Source organism: Eptatretus burgeri, chromosome 7, assembly GCF_056783735.1.
Source record: "Eptatretus burgeri isolate ZD-2024b chromosome 7, Ebu_testis_v1, whole genome shotgun sequence".
In the NCBI taxonomy this organism is placed as follows: domain Eukaryota; kingdom Metazoa; phylum Chordata; class Myxini; order Myxiniformes; family Myxinidae; genus Eptatretus; species Eptatretus burgeri.
The window spans coordinates 53,166,636-53,185,135 of record NC_140967.1 but is presented as its reverse complement, the minus strand read 5'-3'; the positions used below and the strand labels follow the sequence as shown (position 1 = coordinate 53,185,135).

The 18,500-nt window shown below is 42.6% G+C and overlaps 1 protein-coding gene across 1 annotated transcript in view; it reads left to right on the top strand.

Moving 5' to 3' along the window:
• The window catches only part of IARS2 (isoleucyl-tRNA synthetase 2, mitochondrial), a 128,875-nt gene that overhangs the window by 94,987 nt on the left and 15,388 nt on the right, over positions 1-18,500 (top strand). The window contains exons 15-19 of the mRNA XM_085890334.1: positions 239-347; positions 3,998-4,100; positions 5,747-5,872; positions 11,814-11,945; positions 14,405-14,511. Coding sequence (XP_085746460.1) covers positions 239-347; positions 3,998-4,100; positions 5,747-5,872; positions 11,814-11,945; positions 14,405-14,511 — 577 coding nt within the window. The remainder of the gene's footprint in view (positions 1-238; positions 348-3,997; positions 4,101-5,746; positions 5,873-11,813; positions 11,946-14,404; positions 14,512-18,500) is intronic.

Genomic DNA, 18,500 nt, shown 5'->3' with positions numbered 1-18,500 from the left:
TTTTTTTTAACTTCTCTTACCTTGGAGTTTACTTTAATGCTTTCTTTTCCAGCTCTACAATTTTAGTATAAATTTTATCATTTCTCATGACTCTTGATGACTCCTGATGAAAACCTAAACATGTGAAACACAAGAACACATGGGAATAAAATATTTGTTGACCATTCAACTGGATGAATATTGACATACTTGTATACTGGTCCTTTATTGTTAATGTTTTTTTTTTTTTTTTTTCCAGGTGTCAACCATTGTTCTGACCTTTACTTGGAAGGAAAGGACCAGCTTAGTGGCTGGTTTCAATCTTCCCTTCTCCTCAGCTGTGCAGCCAATAAACGTGCTCCTTTCAGGCCTGTTGGATTTTTTTTCCTTTGCTTGATTATGATTTATTTCTTTGTTTTGGACAATTAAAAATAAATAAAGGTTTGTTGAATAAATAAAGATTTGTTGAAAACTTGGTGACAAATGCTGAAATGGTATTGTTACGGTTCTCGGAACCATATGCATTCAACATCCAGGTATCCCAAGTCATTTATTCCATTGGTATACGTGCAGATATATCCCTTCCTTGTGTGTAGTGGGAAGACATGGGGGTGCGATGGGCTTTTAGTTAGGATTATAAATCATTTTTCCCCTTTTATTTTATTTCCCCTTTTATTTGATCCATGGTACCTTCATCTCGCTTGCTATCCTCGTCTCGTCTCCTGAGCCCAAATCCCGACGGGCAGTTTGGGCTGGACAAGCGCTTCCACCGTCTACCCGCTGTCTCTAGAGACTCGTTTTCTGAGCCAGAATCCCGAGGTTCATTATAGTAGCTGCGCCACCATTCACCTTCCCAAACTCAGACACGGCGGTGTGGGCGGTCTTTACCAGTGTCTGGCCGAAACCCCGCCCAGAAAGGCGGACCACATGAAGGCCCGGTCCAATCGGGACAGACAATGACGTCGGCTTCGCCATGGCGCCACCCCGAACTCAGTGATCTATAAAGTACGGGACAATCCTCAGAGTTGCGTGGGATGCGAAGGAAGGTTGTCGTTGGATTTGAAAGGTCGCGGTTGGTTTTTGAAAGGGAGAAGTCTGAGTTGGTGGAATTGAAGGACCTCGACCAAGCCTCTAATCTGGTACTGCCTACTGCTCATCTCTCGCCTCTTTGGACTCCACCAGACACGATTACCACACGTGCGGCGGTGGACCGAACCGCACAGCTTTTGTCGGGTGCCACACCACGGAGCGTCCCTTCCCTCAAAACGTTCGGGCACCAAAAACTGTGACCTCGACTCCCTCCCTCCCTGGCTGCAAAAGTCCCTTTTTCTTTTCACTGGGTTTATTTTGTCTGAGTGCGTGTCTGAGTGTGTTGGCGCCTGTCCGTTAGATAAGCCTGTATAAGATCTTCATTGTTGTAATTGTTCCTTTTATTAATCTCGCGTCGAGTCTGCTCTGTGTCCGCTTTTGCCACATGGTTTTCCCCGCTTATTGTAAATAAATGATTGTAGAAATGTTCCCAGCTCGTCTTTGTCTTTTCCTCCATTGGTCCAGCATGTTTCGAATCTGAGTTTAGCCGGGTCTGTACTCCCGATAATCCGTTCCTTCTCGCCGGTACGTCCTGGGCAGTGCCGCTCGACTGCATCCAATCCAGAAAGGTAGTTGGTGGTTGGTGGAGTGATCCAGTTCAGGCAAGGTGTACCGAGGGCGTGGTTCCTCGGTAGTCAAAACCGCGGGGTTAATTAGGTAACTTGTTTCTCGACGGGAGGACGCTACGTCACGCGGTTGAGGTATTGGCGTCCAGGGTCGGTTAAGCAACCCGCCATATCCATGAGCGACGGCCGACAATTCCGGGAAGTCTGGTGTGAACCGACGTAGTTTTCCCCACCCAGTGGTCGTTCTCCGCCAGACCCTGGCCCTCAACAGTATAAAGGTTATGGCCTGCACAGACACAGAAGCTCAGTGGTAAATAAATAAAGAAAAACACTGAAGCGATTACAAAGCCCGGCCTTCTCCGGACAGGCTGATAACAATTGGTGGACTGCGTGCACCCTGCAGAAACCTGAGGGGGTGGGGGTGGCAAAGCGTATTGAGTGTAGGGGGTGCAATATGAGAAAGGGTGTTATAGAAGACAAAGACCACTGACTTGTCAGTGATGAAAAGCGAGAGGCATATAGACTCCTCTTCATCGTGGGAGATTCCAATGATCTTGAAGGCCTTGGTTTCCACGTTGTGAAGCTGAGCAAGATGTGAGGTGGGGGAGCCAGTTCAGATGCGAGAGCAGTCTTCCATCAACCTGTGGATGAAGGCCTTGTATGTGGATCAGAGCACAGGTATGCCAAGGAAGAACTTTGTATGATGGAGGATCCCCAGTCGGCAGCTGAGTTTGGAGGCCAAATTTGAAATGTGTTTTCCCCAAGAAAGATTATGGCTGACGGTGAGACCGAAGAGTTTGAATGACTGAACTTCTTGAGAGGGTTGTTGAGGAAGTCGGCAGGAGGATTTGCCATGCAGTTCTCAGAGAGAAATTGAGAGATTTGACAAGATGGAAAGACATATTCCAAGTGTCTAAGCAGTTTTTGATTCCAGCGAGGTCTGAGGGGAGTTGCTGCTGCCTGTCTATCTGAAGGATGAGGGATGTCATGGCAGAGGGTGGAGCCCTCAGCAAAGAGATAAAGAGGATTTTTCAGTCAGAGAGATCGTTGATTAAGATTAGGAATATAATTTGGCCTATAACACTGCCTTGGAGCACTCCGGCCTTGATAGGGAGAGGAGATTAATGCATTGTTTACCGGCATCTGGAATTCTGCAGGATGGATGCGGCACCATTCTTCCATGAGAAAGTCAATCAACTCGCACCAGTTTGACGGAGGTGGAAAACGCTGTCTTGGGCATCGTTCCAGAATATTCCATAAATGCTCGATTGGGTTCAGATCTGGTGACTTCGAAGGCCATGACATATGGATAACATCATTGTCGTGCTTATCAAACCATTGGGCGACCGCACGTGTTTGTGGATGGGTGCATTGTCATCCTGGAAGACACTCCTCCCAGCAGGAAAGAAATGCTGCAACATGGGGTGAAGATGATCACTCGGTACCATAAAGTAGCAATTGGCATTGACCTTGCCTTCTCAGGGAATGACTGCATCCAAACCATGCCAGGAAAATGTTCCCCACAAGATTACCGAACCACCAGAACTCTTCACTGTTGCCACCAAGCACTCAGGATTGTGGAGTTCTTTTGGTTGGTGCCACACTTGTACTCCATTGTCAAGAACATGGTGAAGGATGATTCATCTGACCCTATCACATTTCTGCACTGCTCGATATTGCATTGCCTGTGCTTTTTTTTTTCCAGCACTGGACTTGCAAACATGCATTACCAGGTGTGATGAGTAGTTTGTGCACTGCAACTCGACTATAGTATCCCGCTCTGTGGAGTTCTCGGCGTACCTTTTTTGATAAAACTTGGTCCTCGCGCCCCAGGTTGAAATTTACAGTCATTTTATCTTCATTTGCTTGCCTGCATTGCCTTGCACTTCACATTAATGCATGGATTTAATGATCCTGGTGTATGTGCTTCCCCTCACTGTTGCCCTTTGTTCATGATGTTTTTCCTTTGGAGTTCCATGATGACATCACCTTCGACACCGTTGCTCGTGAAATATCAGCAAATTGAGCTGTCTTTGTCGCTGAAGCTCATGCCAAATGTGCTCCAACAATCACCCCTCTTTCAGTCACTGAGGTCTCCTCTTGCAGCCAAGTTAGCCATAATTATGGACAACTAGGCTTGTCCAGCATTTTTATGCATGACCTAAAGCATGCTGGGATGTTAGTTGCTTCATTATCACGTGGGCTACACCTGTGTGGAAGCTGTTACTTTCAATATACTCTGTGTCCCTCATTTACCGAGGTGCGTCTTCTTTTTTTGTCCACTACCTGTAGCTGTTATGTAATTATTTAATCTTTTCTATGGTGAGTTTTATTATCTATTGTCTGATCCTTTTGTAATGCAGAAGTCTGCTGGTGCATGGATTTGCTACAAGTGAAGATGGGCAGAAGATGTCAAAATCTCGAGGCAATGTTGTTGATCCGATGGTAGTCGTCAATGGAGGCAAGGTAGGCAGACAAGTTTGCATTCCTTTTACTGACAAAGCTAAGATTATTCTGTGTATCGTTTTGAATGATTCAACATTTCTGTATGAAAGGGCAAGCCGTAATTGCCGCAATCTGATGTAACTAGGCACCTGGCTTTTAGTCAAGGCCATGCTCAATGCAATTAAACCACAGTGTCTTTGTCGACATCAGTCGATTACAATTCACCTTTCTTTTTCTTATATTGTCAGTGTTTTGTTTGTTACTCAAACAAAGAACATCTTGGTGTCATATGAAAAAAGTGTCACTCACCTGGAAGTATTTCAATCCTTCTATTTTTGCATATCTTGTGTTTTCTCCTTGCTTCTTACCCAAATCTCTTAAAGTTTTCTCCCTCGTTTATCTCTGAGCTATTTAACTTTCTTCTTTTTGTTCTCTCTGCCCCCCCCCACCCCACCACCCCTTGACTTCCAATTTCCGCCACCTCAATTTTACATTTTTCCCTTGGCATGTTTTACTTTTATTTTATTTTATTGTTCCCGAAGTTTCCCAGAAGGCAGTGAGGGTGATGGATTGGCAGCACATGTGTATCAGCCAAGGTTGGATAGGCAGATTGATGGTCATTATCCATTTGGGTTTTTCATCAACAATTCAATCATGACATACAGTAATACTTTTTAGCTTATGTGGAATTTAAATTCCAGATAAGGTATTTGCATGGTGCACCGTCTGTCCATCCGTCTCCTATTTCGACTTCTCTGACCAAAGCGCTGGGCCTATTTAGCTGAAATTTGGTGGCAACATTCCTCTCCTGACTGGTAACAGGAATTACGAAGCTCGTTCCGGTCACATGACTTTAACCACCAGTCTTCTTCTCGAAACTCACCAGTCAGAATGCTACAAAATTTGGGTTGCAACATTAGGACACAGTCCTGATATAAAATTTCAGAGGTAATGCCGATCACATGATCGAAAGCATCAAAATGGCCGACTTATTAAATGTTTGGGAAAATAGTGTAAATTCCTTCAAAAACCTTCCTCTCCAGACCCACCAGTCAGAACGCTTCCAAATTTGGGTTACAACACCAGGCCAGGGCCCAGATAAGTGACAGGTTCAGTGGTCCTATTTTTTTATTTTTAGAATTTATTTCGAGAAGCTTGAAATCCAAATGCTCAATTCGTCTTCCTTCAACAGCTGTATTTGAAACGGCAGTATCTTGCTTGATACCAGTCTCATGTTCTTACCCCTTGGGGTACCAACATATCTACTTTCATTCATGTAACTCTTTGCCATTCTCCTGAAACAATTTGAATCTTCCCACCAGGACCTTCCTACCTATTATCACATGCAATGCAAGATACCTATCCTACCCTTACCTTCTCCCTCCACCATCCTACCCCACCTCCTTTCAACTTCATCCTGCTCATCTGATTAATTTTTTTTATCCTTACTGTTTCCTGATATTTTACTGCTTTACATTGTTCCATTGGCATGTGAAGACCATATGTTACACTTTTTATAAACGGTAAAATAGTTTGTAGGAACTGAAGTCATGAATCTGCCTGCCGATCAAGGGCTCTTTCAACCTTGCCAGTTTATAGTTTAATTAAATATATGGCTCTTTACGTTCTTGGTTTTTAATTCTGTTGACCGTTTAATTTCATGGCAGGACAAGATCGAAGAACCAGCATATGGAGCAGATGTTCTCCGATGGTGGGCGGCAGAATCCAATGTGTATGCAGATGTGTTTGTCGGCCCTTCTGTACTGAAAAGAACAGAAGATTCTGTTTTTGGAGTACGTTCCTACTTGGTCACATTTATTGAAGTTTACTTTTGCTGACTTTTTCAGGTCTTGTTTTATTTACTTATGAATGGAACTACTGTAAAATCTTCTTATAACAAACTGATAAGTTTTGTGGGCTTGTCGTAAATATGAATTAATTTCCCTGGATTCCTCCCCAGTCCCCCACTCTAGAACCCCCCCAGATATTATAGTGCGCCTCAGTGACCAGGGTCCATAGGGGCACACTGTTGTGGCATTGCGAAGAAAATTCTTCAGAAAATTTACATGTTCCACCTTTTACGGTTAAAATTGCAGTTTCCATTTGGCTGGTAATAACTGGATGGACTGGCCCTAATATAGGGTTTTGCTTAATTTTTCCACAATGGCTGAGTGAAATCTATTTTAAACTATCAGGGATACCCTGCATTGCCCGGTGCTGTTCTAATCCTGTTCACATTTTGAAGAAAGAAATTTGTTTTTTTTTTTCCTTTTTTTTGTGGGAGGCTAAAACACTTCCCAACACCGACGAATAATTGGGTTCGGAGATCATTGAATATTTGCTTTCACATAACTACAAAGGCTTAGACACTATCGAGCAATTAAAAGAAAATAAAATAAATCCAACTTTTGTTTTTCGAAATTTTGAATTTTTGCTTTTTTGTCCTGGCACTCACGAATGAACCCTCTGAAAGTTTGATGAAGATCTGTTTGGCCATCTCTGAGAAAAATGGCAACACACACAGCCAGACACACAGCCAGACAAACATCTCCCTTGTGGTATAAATAATGAAGAAATTGACATTTCACTGTTTGTTATATTGAGTAAAAATATATTCATCAACAAAGGATTGTCAACCAAAATGGCCATTTTATTGTAATAAAATTAATCATAGTAATCAGTGTTCCTGATGAGACTCCAAAGTCTGCTCCAAGCAAAGTACATCATTTTAAATTTGCCTTTGCATCAAAAGCTCATTTTTCATCCAGTGCCCTATCTACCTTTACAGTGTCCAAGGGTAATGAATGGCAAGGACATAAAAAATAATTTGCATGACATGAAAGACCAGGACAGGAAGGCACGATGCACCAATGTAAATTTTTTACCCGTCTCAACAACATGTTTCAGCAACAGGAGGCAAGAACTCGGAATGCAACACCAAACAAGTGATGATCATGCCAAACACCGACTGTTGTCTTCCAGTTGCTCAACCAAACGTTAGGGCCTTGTCACACCTTGACGTTTTAGCCAGCAATGGCAACGTATAAAAATGTATGTAAAACGTTGGCGTACGCTGAAATTTTGATGTTTTTTTTATTTCTTTAAAGTTTTGGACGTATTCATAACGAGTTGGACGTATGCATAACGTATTAGTAACTTACACATAACGTTTTAATCACAAAAAGATAACTTAGACCAACAAATGATTAGCGTGTTGTCGGCGTTCACAACCTATGCCCAACGATAGTCTAACGTATGCATAGCGTGCTGCACTTATCACCGACAATCACGTGGCGTAGCCTATTAAAAACCTGCCGCACGCCGATTTAAATCATAACTGCCTGAGAATTGGAAGTGTCAACATCGCAGTCACACCTTGACGATTTCGCCAGCGTATGCCGACCTCTGAAAAATTTGTCTAAAACGCTGGGACACGTCGAATACTTTATGGGTAAAGGCCCGGTCACACCTTGACGTTTTAGCCAACGTATGCCGATTTTTGATTTTTTTTTCTAAAACGCTGGCACACGTTGAATACGTTATGGGTAAGTTTTGATAACATTGAGAGCACGCTGAAAAACGCTGCCATACGTCGTCGTACGTTGGCTTTAAACGTTGTACTTTTTGGTTGTCCTCAAATTTTTTCTTGCTTGAAATTTCACGACGTATGCCGGCGTATGACTCACACGTTCCGCTACGCTGGCCACAAGTTGTATGCACGGTCTGCGATCGTTGACAGACGTCAACACATGCTACTTGTAAGTTAATCATAAGTTGAGACACGCCGAGGTAATGTTTAGCGTACCCGAAACTTATTTCTAACCTATGATTAACGTGTTGTTGGCACGTTACGCGATCGTTGCCACACGTCGACAGACGTTACTTTTAAGTTACTCATAGGCTGAAAGACGTCGGTATAATGGATCGTCCTTGCGTCAGCATCCATGGCCACGGCCAGGACACTTATTTGCAGCATTCTTCAAACTTTTCTTCGGCATGACGAGGATGTTCACACTTCGATGTCTAGCTTGGCTATGATTCCAATTGTCCATCGGCAGCGTCGATTTAAAATAGTCGAGTTTGAGCGTTTTAACACGTTCAGAAGAAACGCTTCAAATTTCAAAACCCCAGCGTCAAAAAACAAAGGCGAGTGACAGCAATTTAAATCGTTCATTGTAAACAATGAAAATAGCTGAGTGGTACCGTTTAAAAGTCGTTGAGTGTAAAAAAAAAAAAAATCCAATTGTTGAGCGTAAGCGTCTACTTTCAATAGTGGAGATGCAGCCATTTAAATCGTTGAGTGGCAGCCTATGAATAGCAAACCCCACGTCACCAGCAAAGATAAACTGCCGCACGATATGGATAAGTTAGGCTATCGTTGGGCATAGTTTGTGAACGCCGGCTTCACGATAATTATTCGTTGGTATATCGTATCTATAAGTAATCAAAGCGCTCTATGCACATTATTAGTTCATTGTGCATTTGTCCAACCCGTTATGAATAGACCTAAATCGTAAAAACAAGCTATAGCTCATTGTTGAAAAAGCCCATAAAAAATTAGCCGCGAAGAACTTCGAACAATGGTGAAAAGATGTCTCCTACCCGTGGACACGCGGACGCAAGGACGATCCATCATAACCCACACCCTCCCCCTCACACTCACCTACTACTGCCAACATGAACAAACTACTACTAATACTAATACTGATACTGTTACTGTTACTGCTGACATGGACATCGACTCAAAAAGGACTCGAAAACACTGTTGGGTTCCCCTTTTATGAGCAGCATTTTTATATACCAATTCCCAAAACCGCTGGGAACACGTCTTTGTATGGCAGTTGTAAGCTAGAAACACGTTCATTTTTTTTTTTTGTTGACCGGAATATGTCATTGGAATAAATCTACATACGTCAATGTGTGTTGGGACTACGTAAAGAATTGGTTCAAAGCACGTCAAACATAAGTTAGAAATAAGTTTCGCGTAAAAAAGACATTACCGCGACGTGTTTCGACTTATAAGTAGCGTTTGTGGACGTGTGTAAGCGTCCACATATCGTGTGTAAAACTTATCCCCATCGCATGCGGAACGTGTGTCGTACGCCGAGTACGTCGTAAAATTTTGAACATGTTTAAAATTTCTTGACGTACTCTACTTACTACGACGTATGATAGCGTACTTTAGCGTTCTACTCACGTATACCAAACTTACTCATACCGTATTTGACATGCCCCAACGTTTTAGACACATTTTTCTTAGGTCGGCATACGCTGGCAAGATCGCCAAGGTGTGACTGCGATGTTGTCACTTCCATTTCTACGGCAGTTATGATTCGAATCGTTGTGCGTCAGCCTTTTCATAGGCTACGTCACGACATCGTCGGCGATGCGTGCAACGCGCTATGCCGAAGTTAGACTATCGTTGGGCATCGGTTGTGTAGGCCGACAACAGGTTCAGCATTCGTTGGTATAAGTTATCTATAACACAACGAAACGTTCTGTGTCCGTTACCAATGCGTTATACATAAGACCAAGTCGCTATGAATACGTCCGAATCTTTAAAAAAAACATCAAAAGTTCAACGTCAGCCAGCGTTTTACATACATTTTAATACGTTGCCATCGCTGGCTAAAACGTCAAGGTGTGACCGGGCCTTAAGTTGTGTATATGTTAAGAGCCCGCTGAAAAACTGCCATACATCGCAATACGCCTTGTACGTCGTGAAATTTCAAGCATGCTGAAAATTTTACGACGTACTCGCCGTATGGCTCACACGTTCCGCTACGCTGGGAATAAGTTGTAGGCACGATATGCGATCGTTGACACGTCGACACAAGTTCCTTGTAAGTTACTCATAAGTCGAAACACGTCGAGGAAATGTTTAGCATACCCGGAACTTATTTTCTCCATCAAGGCACATTTTCTTTTTTTCTCCTTGGCTCCGTGAAGGCACGTGACGAAATATCTGAAGTTGTTCTTGTTTGTTGTTGTTGTTGTTGTTGTTGTTTTTTTAAGTCTATCACGAATTTTAAAATATAATCAGACATTTGCTTTTAAGTTTCGACGTGACGATCTCCTCAAACAGAAAATATTCACAGAGGAGGAACCAAGATTAAGACGTGAGCAAACTGAAGAGGCAATCGGACGTGACGTAACAGCACGTGACGAAATATCGGAAGTTGGTGTTGGTGTTGTTTTTTTTTTTTTTTTTTTTTTTTAAACGCTGCCAATACGACATTATACGGTAGCTGTAAATTTCAAACATGTTCAGTAAGTTACGTGGTCGTCCGGAATACGTCAATCAAATACGTCTACATACATCAATATGCGTTGGAGGTACGTTACTCATAGATTCAAAGCACGTTACTCAGGTTAGAAATAAGTTTTGGGTATGCTAAGCATTACCTCGACGCGTTTCGACTTATGAGCAAATTACAAGTAACGTGTGTCAACGATCGCATAACGTGCCTCGACGTGTGTCAACGATCATGTAACGTGCCGACAACACGTTACTCAAGGGTTATAAATAAGTTTCGGGTACGCTAATCATTACCTCGACGTGTTTCGACTTGTGAGTAACTTACAAGTAACATGTGTCAACGATCGCATAATGTGCCCACAACTTATTCCCAGCGTATGCGGAAAGTGTGAGCCATACGCCGGCATACGTCGTAAAATTTCAAGCATGCTAAAATTTGCAGACAACCGCAAAGTACAACGATTAAAGCCAGCGTACTACGACGTATGGCAGTGTTTTTCAGCGTGCTCTAAAAGTATACACAACTTACCCATAACGTATTCGACGTGTGCCAGCGTTTTAGACAAATTTTTCATAAATCGGCATACGCTGGCTAAATCGTCAAGGTGTGACAGCCCCTTTTGTGTGACATCTTGTGATAGCTCTTGGTTGGATTTGTCATGTGAGAATAGTTTCCATGCTATTTTGGGAAGTTTACCGATTCTTATTCCTTCTCTGACTGTTGCCTTCCTTTCATCGAGAAAGTAGCTTTTTGCAACAGCCATGAACCAAAAAAAAGGACCACTGGACCTGCAGCTTATCTGGGCCCTGGCCTAATGTTGTAACCCACATTTGGTCGCATTCTGACTGGTGGCTCTGGAGAGGAACATTTTGGAAGGAATTTGCACAACCGCCATTTTGACACACTTCCAGCCACGTGATCAGCATGGCCTCCGCAATTTAACATCAGGGCCGTGCCCTAATGTTATAACCCACATTTGGTAGCATTCTGACTGGTGGATTTGGAGAAGAAGATTTTTGTCTGCCTTTTTGACACACTTCTGGTTACGTGATCGGCATGACTTCCGCAATTTAACATCCCTAACCTGGCCTAATGTTGTCACCCAAATTTGCTCGCCTTCTGTTTGGTGGGTCGGGAGAAGAAGATTTTTGAAGAAATTTACTAAGTCGGCCATTTTGACCTACTTAAAGTCGTATGACCGGGACGAGCTTTGCAATTCCTGTTAACAGTCAGGAGGGGAACCTTGCTGCCAAATTTCAGCCGGCTCGGTCCAACAGTTTGACTGGAGAAGTCAAAAAAGGAGACGGTCGGATGGTGTGTGATGACAATACCTTATCTGGAACTTAAGTTCCAGGTAAGCTAAAATCAGACATGCTCACTCTGACCACTATAGCCTGACTTTGTATTTTGCTTGCAAATGTTTCTGTGAATGGCATGCATGAACATGACCCTTATCCACTATATTGATTTGCAGATTCGGAACACACTGAGGTTTCTGCTTGGAAGCTTGTTTGATTTTTGTCCTACCACGGACAGTGTACCTCATGACAGTATGCAAGTCATCGACCAATATCTCCTGCATCAACTTCACGAGTTTAACATTCAGGTAATTTCAATGAATCGCCTTGTTTCAGTTATCAGCAGTCACTCACAGCAATTGTATGCCCTCGGATTAGAAGATCAGGTTTGATTACATGAGTCTTCACTTGTAAGTATTTGTTTTAATGTGCCACATTACAAACCTGGTGTTGGCTTGGTGGTTCGGGTGGCGGTCTTCAGATCTTAGGGTCCTGAGTTCAAGCCCCCTCAGCCGCTGAATTAACACCAGGTGAGGTTGACTCAGGCTGTCATCCTTCTGAGGTTGGTGAAATGAGTACTAGTGAACATGGTAATCGAAGCATTGCATCAGTGGTTCCCACATACTCGGTAGCAGTGGCGATGCATTGTTGATCACAGCCAGTTGAAAGCATGAAATCATGCCACCACAATAAGTGGAAGTATTATAGAATGAAAAAATTGTTTAAATTGACCTTCAATTTGCTTAAAATGTCATTTTTCATGAGTAACCTACAAATTTATTATGTTTGCTGCAATTAGGGCTCAGGTCAAGGCCTTATCAAGTCACTACAGTATTTTAGCCAGATTTTTGCATGAATATTGTGATCGATAGAGGAAAAGATTGATATTTCGCAAAAATAGTGAAAATTATTATGCTTGCACAAAGTAACCAACCATGTGGATACCTCACAATGCGAGAGTTATTGACTGCCTAGCAATGAAAAACTTTCAATCAATTGGCAGAGTAAATATGTTCTTGCATAATGAAGCCAGGCCGGTGCTGTGGAGGTGGGTCTGCCGATGCGGGGCCAGGCAGCCCATGTGGGCAGGGCCCTGTGTTGTGATGTTATGATGTGCAGTTTTTGCTTCATCTTTGTTTCCACCATTCATTCTTGCTAAAGTTTGATTCCTCCTGCTTTTTGGCTGTTTCATGTAGAAAATGACAAGGGTAAAGCATAAAAGTGAATGAGAAATGATTGCAGTTTGTAACGTGACACACAAAGTGAGAGTTGAGGTAAAGAGAGACAAGAGCGAGAATTGCTTTGCAATACATGCCCTCTACCAATGTGATATTTTCTAAGTCCAGAAGGGGTAGAACTCTGTGGGTGGTGGGGGGTGGGGGGGGTGAAACGCCCTGAAACTCAAACTTCTTCCGTAACTAATAATAAATCCATGTCCCAAGTTTCAGTTGAATATGTTAAAGGGTATGGGGGCAAAAGTCTCAAAAACCCCAGGTGGAACAGACAGACAGACAGACAGACAGACAGCAAACCTTTAGGCCCCTCCGGTGCAACCGGTTGGGGACGAATAACCTGATTTACATACATGAAATAAAAACATGTGGCTTATGTGCATCATGGCGATATACCTGGGATCATTCCAATTGCACTGGGCCATGGACTAACACCCAGGCCTGAGGCCTGCTGATCTGTGCTGTTTCATGGAATGGTGGTGCATGATTTTAATTGGAGTGGAGTAAGGCCAGCTATCCCGTGAATGGTTGTAAAGCAGTGGGGTTGATTCAGGGCAGCTGAAAACTGACCCATGTATAGTATGTGACATTTTCAGATTCCAAAAAGGGCATAACTCTGTGAGAAGTTGACAAAACACCCTGAAACTCGAACTCGTTCTGGAGCTTATCACAATAAAGCCATGTACCAAGTTTCAGTTGAATATGTTAAAGGGTGTGGGGAAAAAAATGTGAAAAACCCCAAGTGGGTTGGACGGACGGACAGCAAACCTATCGTCCCCTCTTGTGAAACTGATAGGGGACTAATAAGAGGGTGAGAAAGTTACAGAGGAGGTGAAAGAAAAAGAGTAAGATGATTACCAACACAAAAATGAGTAAGTGGATGTGGAGGGAAGTGAATGTTGAAAGCGTGGGAAAAGAGGAATCCTGTCTCTTTGATGAAGTCACCAGAGGCATTGTTTTCTGGTTGTCCGTCCATCCATGCATCTATGATAGCTTTTCCTTACCGTCATAACTTAAGAACGGCTGGAGGGATGAAAGTCAAACTTGGTACAAGTACTATAATGATGCAAAGATGAACCGATTAGATTATGGTGTCAAGAGGTGAAAGGTCAGAGGTCCCGTTCGGTAAAAAATTATGTTGCCGTACTAACTTGTGAACTCGTGATGTGATTTTAACCAAACTTTGTATAATTATCTTTTATGATTCAAAGATGAAATTATTAGATTTTGGCACCAAGAGGTCAAAGGTCAGAGGTCATGTCATGAAAAAATGTGATATTTGAGAATACCTGAAAAAATTGAAATAATACTTGGTACAAGTATGTACAGCATAATGATGTAATGTGGGCGAAGAGCGCCGTTCTAGTTTTGTGATTGTATTCAGTAGTTTGCCTCCATCAAGGATTATTGTTGCAGTTTAACTAAGAATAATTTGATATTTCGCAAGTGAACAGCATTGTGCAGTTTGAGATGTTATGATGTATTTTGGTTTTCCATCGACGTGATTCAGTGAATTGTAATTTATTGTTTGGCAGGTGACAGAAGCCTACAAGAATTTTGACTACAGTCGTGTTTCACGCCTCATGCTTGCTTTACTGAACCGTGAGCTTTCATCATTCTACTTCAGTATCGTGAAAGATAGGTTCGTGTCACAAAGGGCAACATGATGATGTAATAATACATTGTGTTGTTTTTTTTCTTTCTTATCTACTGCTGTCCTGAGTTATTTAATTTGGTCACTCTTTCCTATCATGCTTATGTTTTCCACTTAACTGACCTTCCATTCCATCCATTTTTACCATGCGCATGCGAAGCAAAAGGCGGGTTTAAGCAAGTGATTAACTTCTGTCTGTCTGTCTGTTTGTCTGTCTGTGGCTAAAAACATCAATTTATGATTGAGGAACATCTTTATTTCAAACACAAATCGGAACATGACTCGGGAGACAAGTTTGCTGTTTAAAAGTACTTTGGTTCTGAATTTCTCCCGATTACACATGTGCAGAGAGGAGTGAGATTTTTTTTTTTTACTCTGTCTATCTGGCAGTGAATTTACTGTTTTTCAGGACGTCGTAAAGGAAACAAACAACAAGCACAAAAAAAGGAATTTAACATGTTAGATAGGGTTGTGTTATGGACATTGTCAATGGCGGTTAAATTTCGAGAATTTTTTTTTATACGACCTTTAAAATCATTATTATTTTATTTCAATCGAGTTATAAACTTGAACTCTGCATCGAGTAAGTTGTTCTATGAACTCTCCATTTACTTATGCATTGACACTTTTTGAAAGCAAATTACCAATGACGTACAGCGACAACTTTCTTTGTGTATTATGCCATGCTGTCTCATGCACCAACTTCACAGACCTGCAACAACATTTGCATCCTTTTCCACTTTAATCCAAAAAGTGAAACCAAGTGTAAAAACAAAACAAATTCAAATTGGAGCAAAAATGAAGTATTTGTGTCAATTGTATTCAAATATTTCATTTCTAAAAATCTATAATACTAAAATGATAGACATTTGTGCAAACAAATAATTCACTCTCACTACCTGAGTGCTGACCTTTGTCAAATATTCCGATGAAAAACAAACAAACAATTCATCACTTTCAACCGTACCTTGTGCGTTCATTTGACGAGTCTCTTTTGACGAGTCTTTTGAGCATCGTTTCATCATCTCAAAGCTGTTTCCAAAAAATTACAACTTTTACCATTTCAGCTACGTCGTCACCAGTTCCCAATTTGACTAGCATTTGCCATGGCAATAAATATGGTCCAAGGATGAAGATTGTAGAGAGTTTACCTTCACCTGGAAAAACTTGTGTTTTCCCATGAACAGCAGAACATTGCTTTATCGCATGCAGCAGGATTTCAAGGCATTAGTTAGGCCTTAGTTATTTTATAACTTGGTTTACAGATCCGCCGACTGTATATTTGCCGAAAATGAAATATAAAACACATTTTTAGCCTTTTCTATCTAAATTTTCCGCCGAAGGCGCAAAAGTTTCAAAACCCGAAATGTAAACGTCGGCAATTATTTTCAAAATATAATTTCGCACGCGCGCACCAAAATGCCGAGCCACCTTTAACCAAACTGCACAGTAGGGCTGTGCAGTAGTCTTCGGTCATGGCGTCTGAGCAGTGGCCAGCGTGGTTCAGATTGACTGTGGTTTCTGGGGCGAAAGTGATTGTAAAGAAGTACGTCAGCAGTATCAATTCGAGTGACTGGTGATTTAATCACGCAACATCTTGACGACGAATATTCTGGCCAAACTATTGCATCAATTCAGTGCAGCAGCAGGGATGATTCGCAGGCTACTCTCGATCGTGCCAATTTTGTTTGTCGAAAGTTGTACACCGCTGTTCGTATTGAAAGATTTCGGGACCAAGTACGTCAAAGTTTCCCTGCGAGATGCTGATATTCAGCCTACAACGGACCAGAAATCAGCCTTTGATGGGCTCATGGGGATGGGGAGACGGTACGATCAGATGCCCGCTGAAAAGTAAGAGCTGGTTCTGGCCGTTTTGAGCGTGTTGACTCCGAGTAGACACCTTTTTCCAGCATAGCACAGGTTTCTAGAAGAAAACCATGATGGACTATATTGTAAAAACAAGTTTTAATCATTCTTTATTGTTTTTCACATCACATGATACAGTAAACATGGGCATCCTGCATTTGAATGGTCTTCCATCTTCAATGTCTTCTTCGATCCTCCTGGTCTGGGATTTATATTTATTTTCCCCCCACCTATAGTCCTGCAGCGTAGTCTGATATTTCAGATCAATTGTTCAAATTTGCATAAAAGCACCAAAATTGGTACACATGTAGAATAATGTATTCCGAACAATTCAAGATATGGAGCCACCCGAGATTATGCCTTGGTCAGCTTCGGCGACCATTTTCCAAAATGGCCGCCATTCTACTTTAGCGAAATTGGCTGGCTATATGCTCTTATTTTCTTATTGTATTGGTGGTAGATATAAGGAAAGTGTAAAATTCAGTAAATTGACAATGAAAAGGCGTATTCAAATATTATGAGCCCGTATTTTCGGTAAAAAAGCCATTATTTGACTTGTAAATTGCTGCTCTCCTGAAACTTTTCGCTGAAAAGTACCCATTATTGCCTGGAGAACAAGAGTCAAATGATATTCATCACATTCAATGGGTTTGGAATCAACAAAAATCGCATTATAGATTACATACTTTACTCTATTTTGAAAAGGGAACTGATAATCGTGATAATGACAAACTCAGGAAATGTAGTCAAATTATTGCACACTTCACTTTGAAGCGGCGACGGTTTACTGTCTACCACCATTCTACCAGGACACATGGTACACGCATATATCAGTCTCGTACAATATGAGTTTCTGAGCTCGTGTACTGGCTCTGGATCAAGAAGTCAACACTTTTACAAGCAATGTGACTTTGCATTTGCACATTCTAAGCGAGGCCGATATCAGTCTGTGTCGACTGCGTCTGTCTCCTGGCATTCTCCTTCACAAGCACACAGTCCAGTGCATTGCATATTAGCCTTCTTGCATTTGCAGCAGTTTCTACAGCCTTTTTTTTTTTTACAGCTGCACGACACCAGGTCGAAGCAGCTTTTTGAAGCCTCAGGGAGTATGGTCCAGAGCGGTTCGTAGGACCCATCCTCCATTTGCCGCCAGCCCTAGCTTGTTGGTGATGGAAGCACGGGTTGAGGGACCAAGACCTGCCCCCCAGACATAGCCACCCTGGAAGACTGATCTCTTCACATGCTGTTCCAAAGCATCGTAGGTAGGTGGGATGCGCTGGACGGAGTTCCTCTTGGCGAAGAGTTTCTTTCTGGCCTCGTTGACATCCGTATATGGACTGGTGCGGTCATGGAGGAGCGCCACAAACCTTTCAATGCAGTGCATTGTGTCATCCTGGATGTAGCAATCTCTGCCTGTGCGAGTGCATGCATCCACCCGCTTCCCTGCAACCAGTCACCTCGTGTCTTCAGTGCTGCCATCTTGACATGCAGGCCTCCGAACATCACCACCAGTTTGTCTTCCCCATGTGTTTCCGGCCACTTCCACTGTATCTGCTTCGCAAGAGCAAACAATGGCTGGTCGAAAGCCAGAACAGGCGTTTGGCCTGGGTTGAGATGCTCAATGGCACTTCTGACCACATCCATGGAGTGTCTGATCATTGTGACTGTGCACTCTCATGGAACAGAGAAAGCAGTGAAGTTGGCGTGATGATAGCTTGACCAGGCTCCTGGTGGCTGGCATGGTATGCAGCCCATGATGTCTTCTGAAAGACTCCATCTGTGGTCACATCTTGTACTTCGAGCGCACTTCTCAGGTTATCCAGCCACTCGTACTCTTTCTCCTTATGCTCTGCAAAGCTGGCCCGTTTCAGAGAAGTCATGGAGGTGGCTGGTACTGTTGAGCCCTTGACAATGTAAGCAACGGGTGGTACCTCAGTGTAGTACTTAGGTAGATGGTCAACAGTCCTTGATACAGCAGGCCCGCCAGTGATGACAATCCCACGTTCCACTCCTCCATCTGCGCACACTGGGTGTTGCAGGAGAGAGATCCCTGTTCCATGGAACGAATCCTTTGCTGTTGTGGAACTCGGGTTGTGGTCGATGTTGTCCAC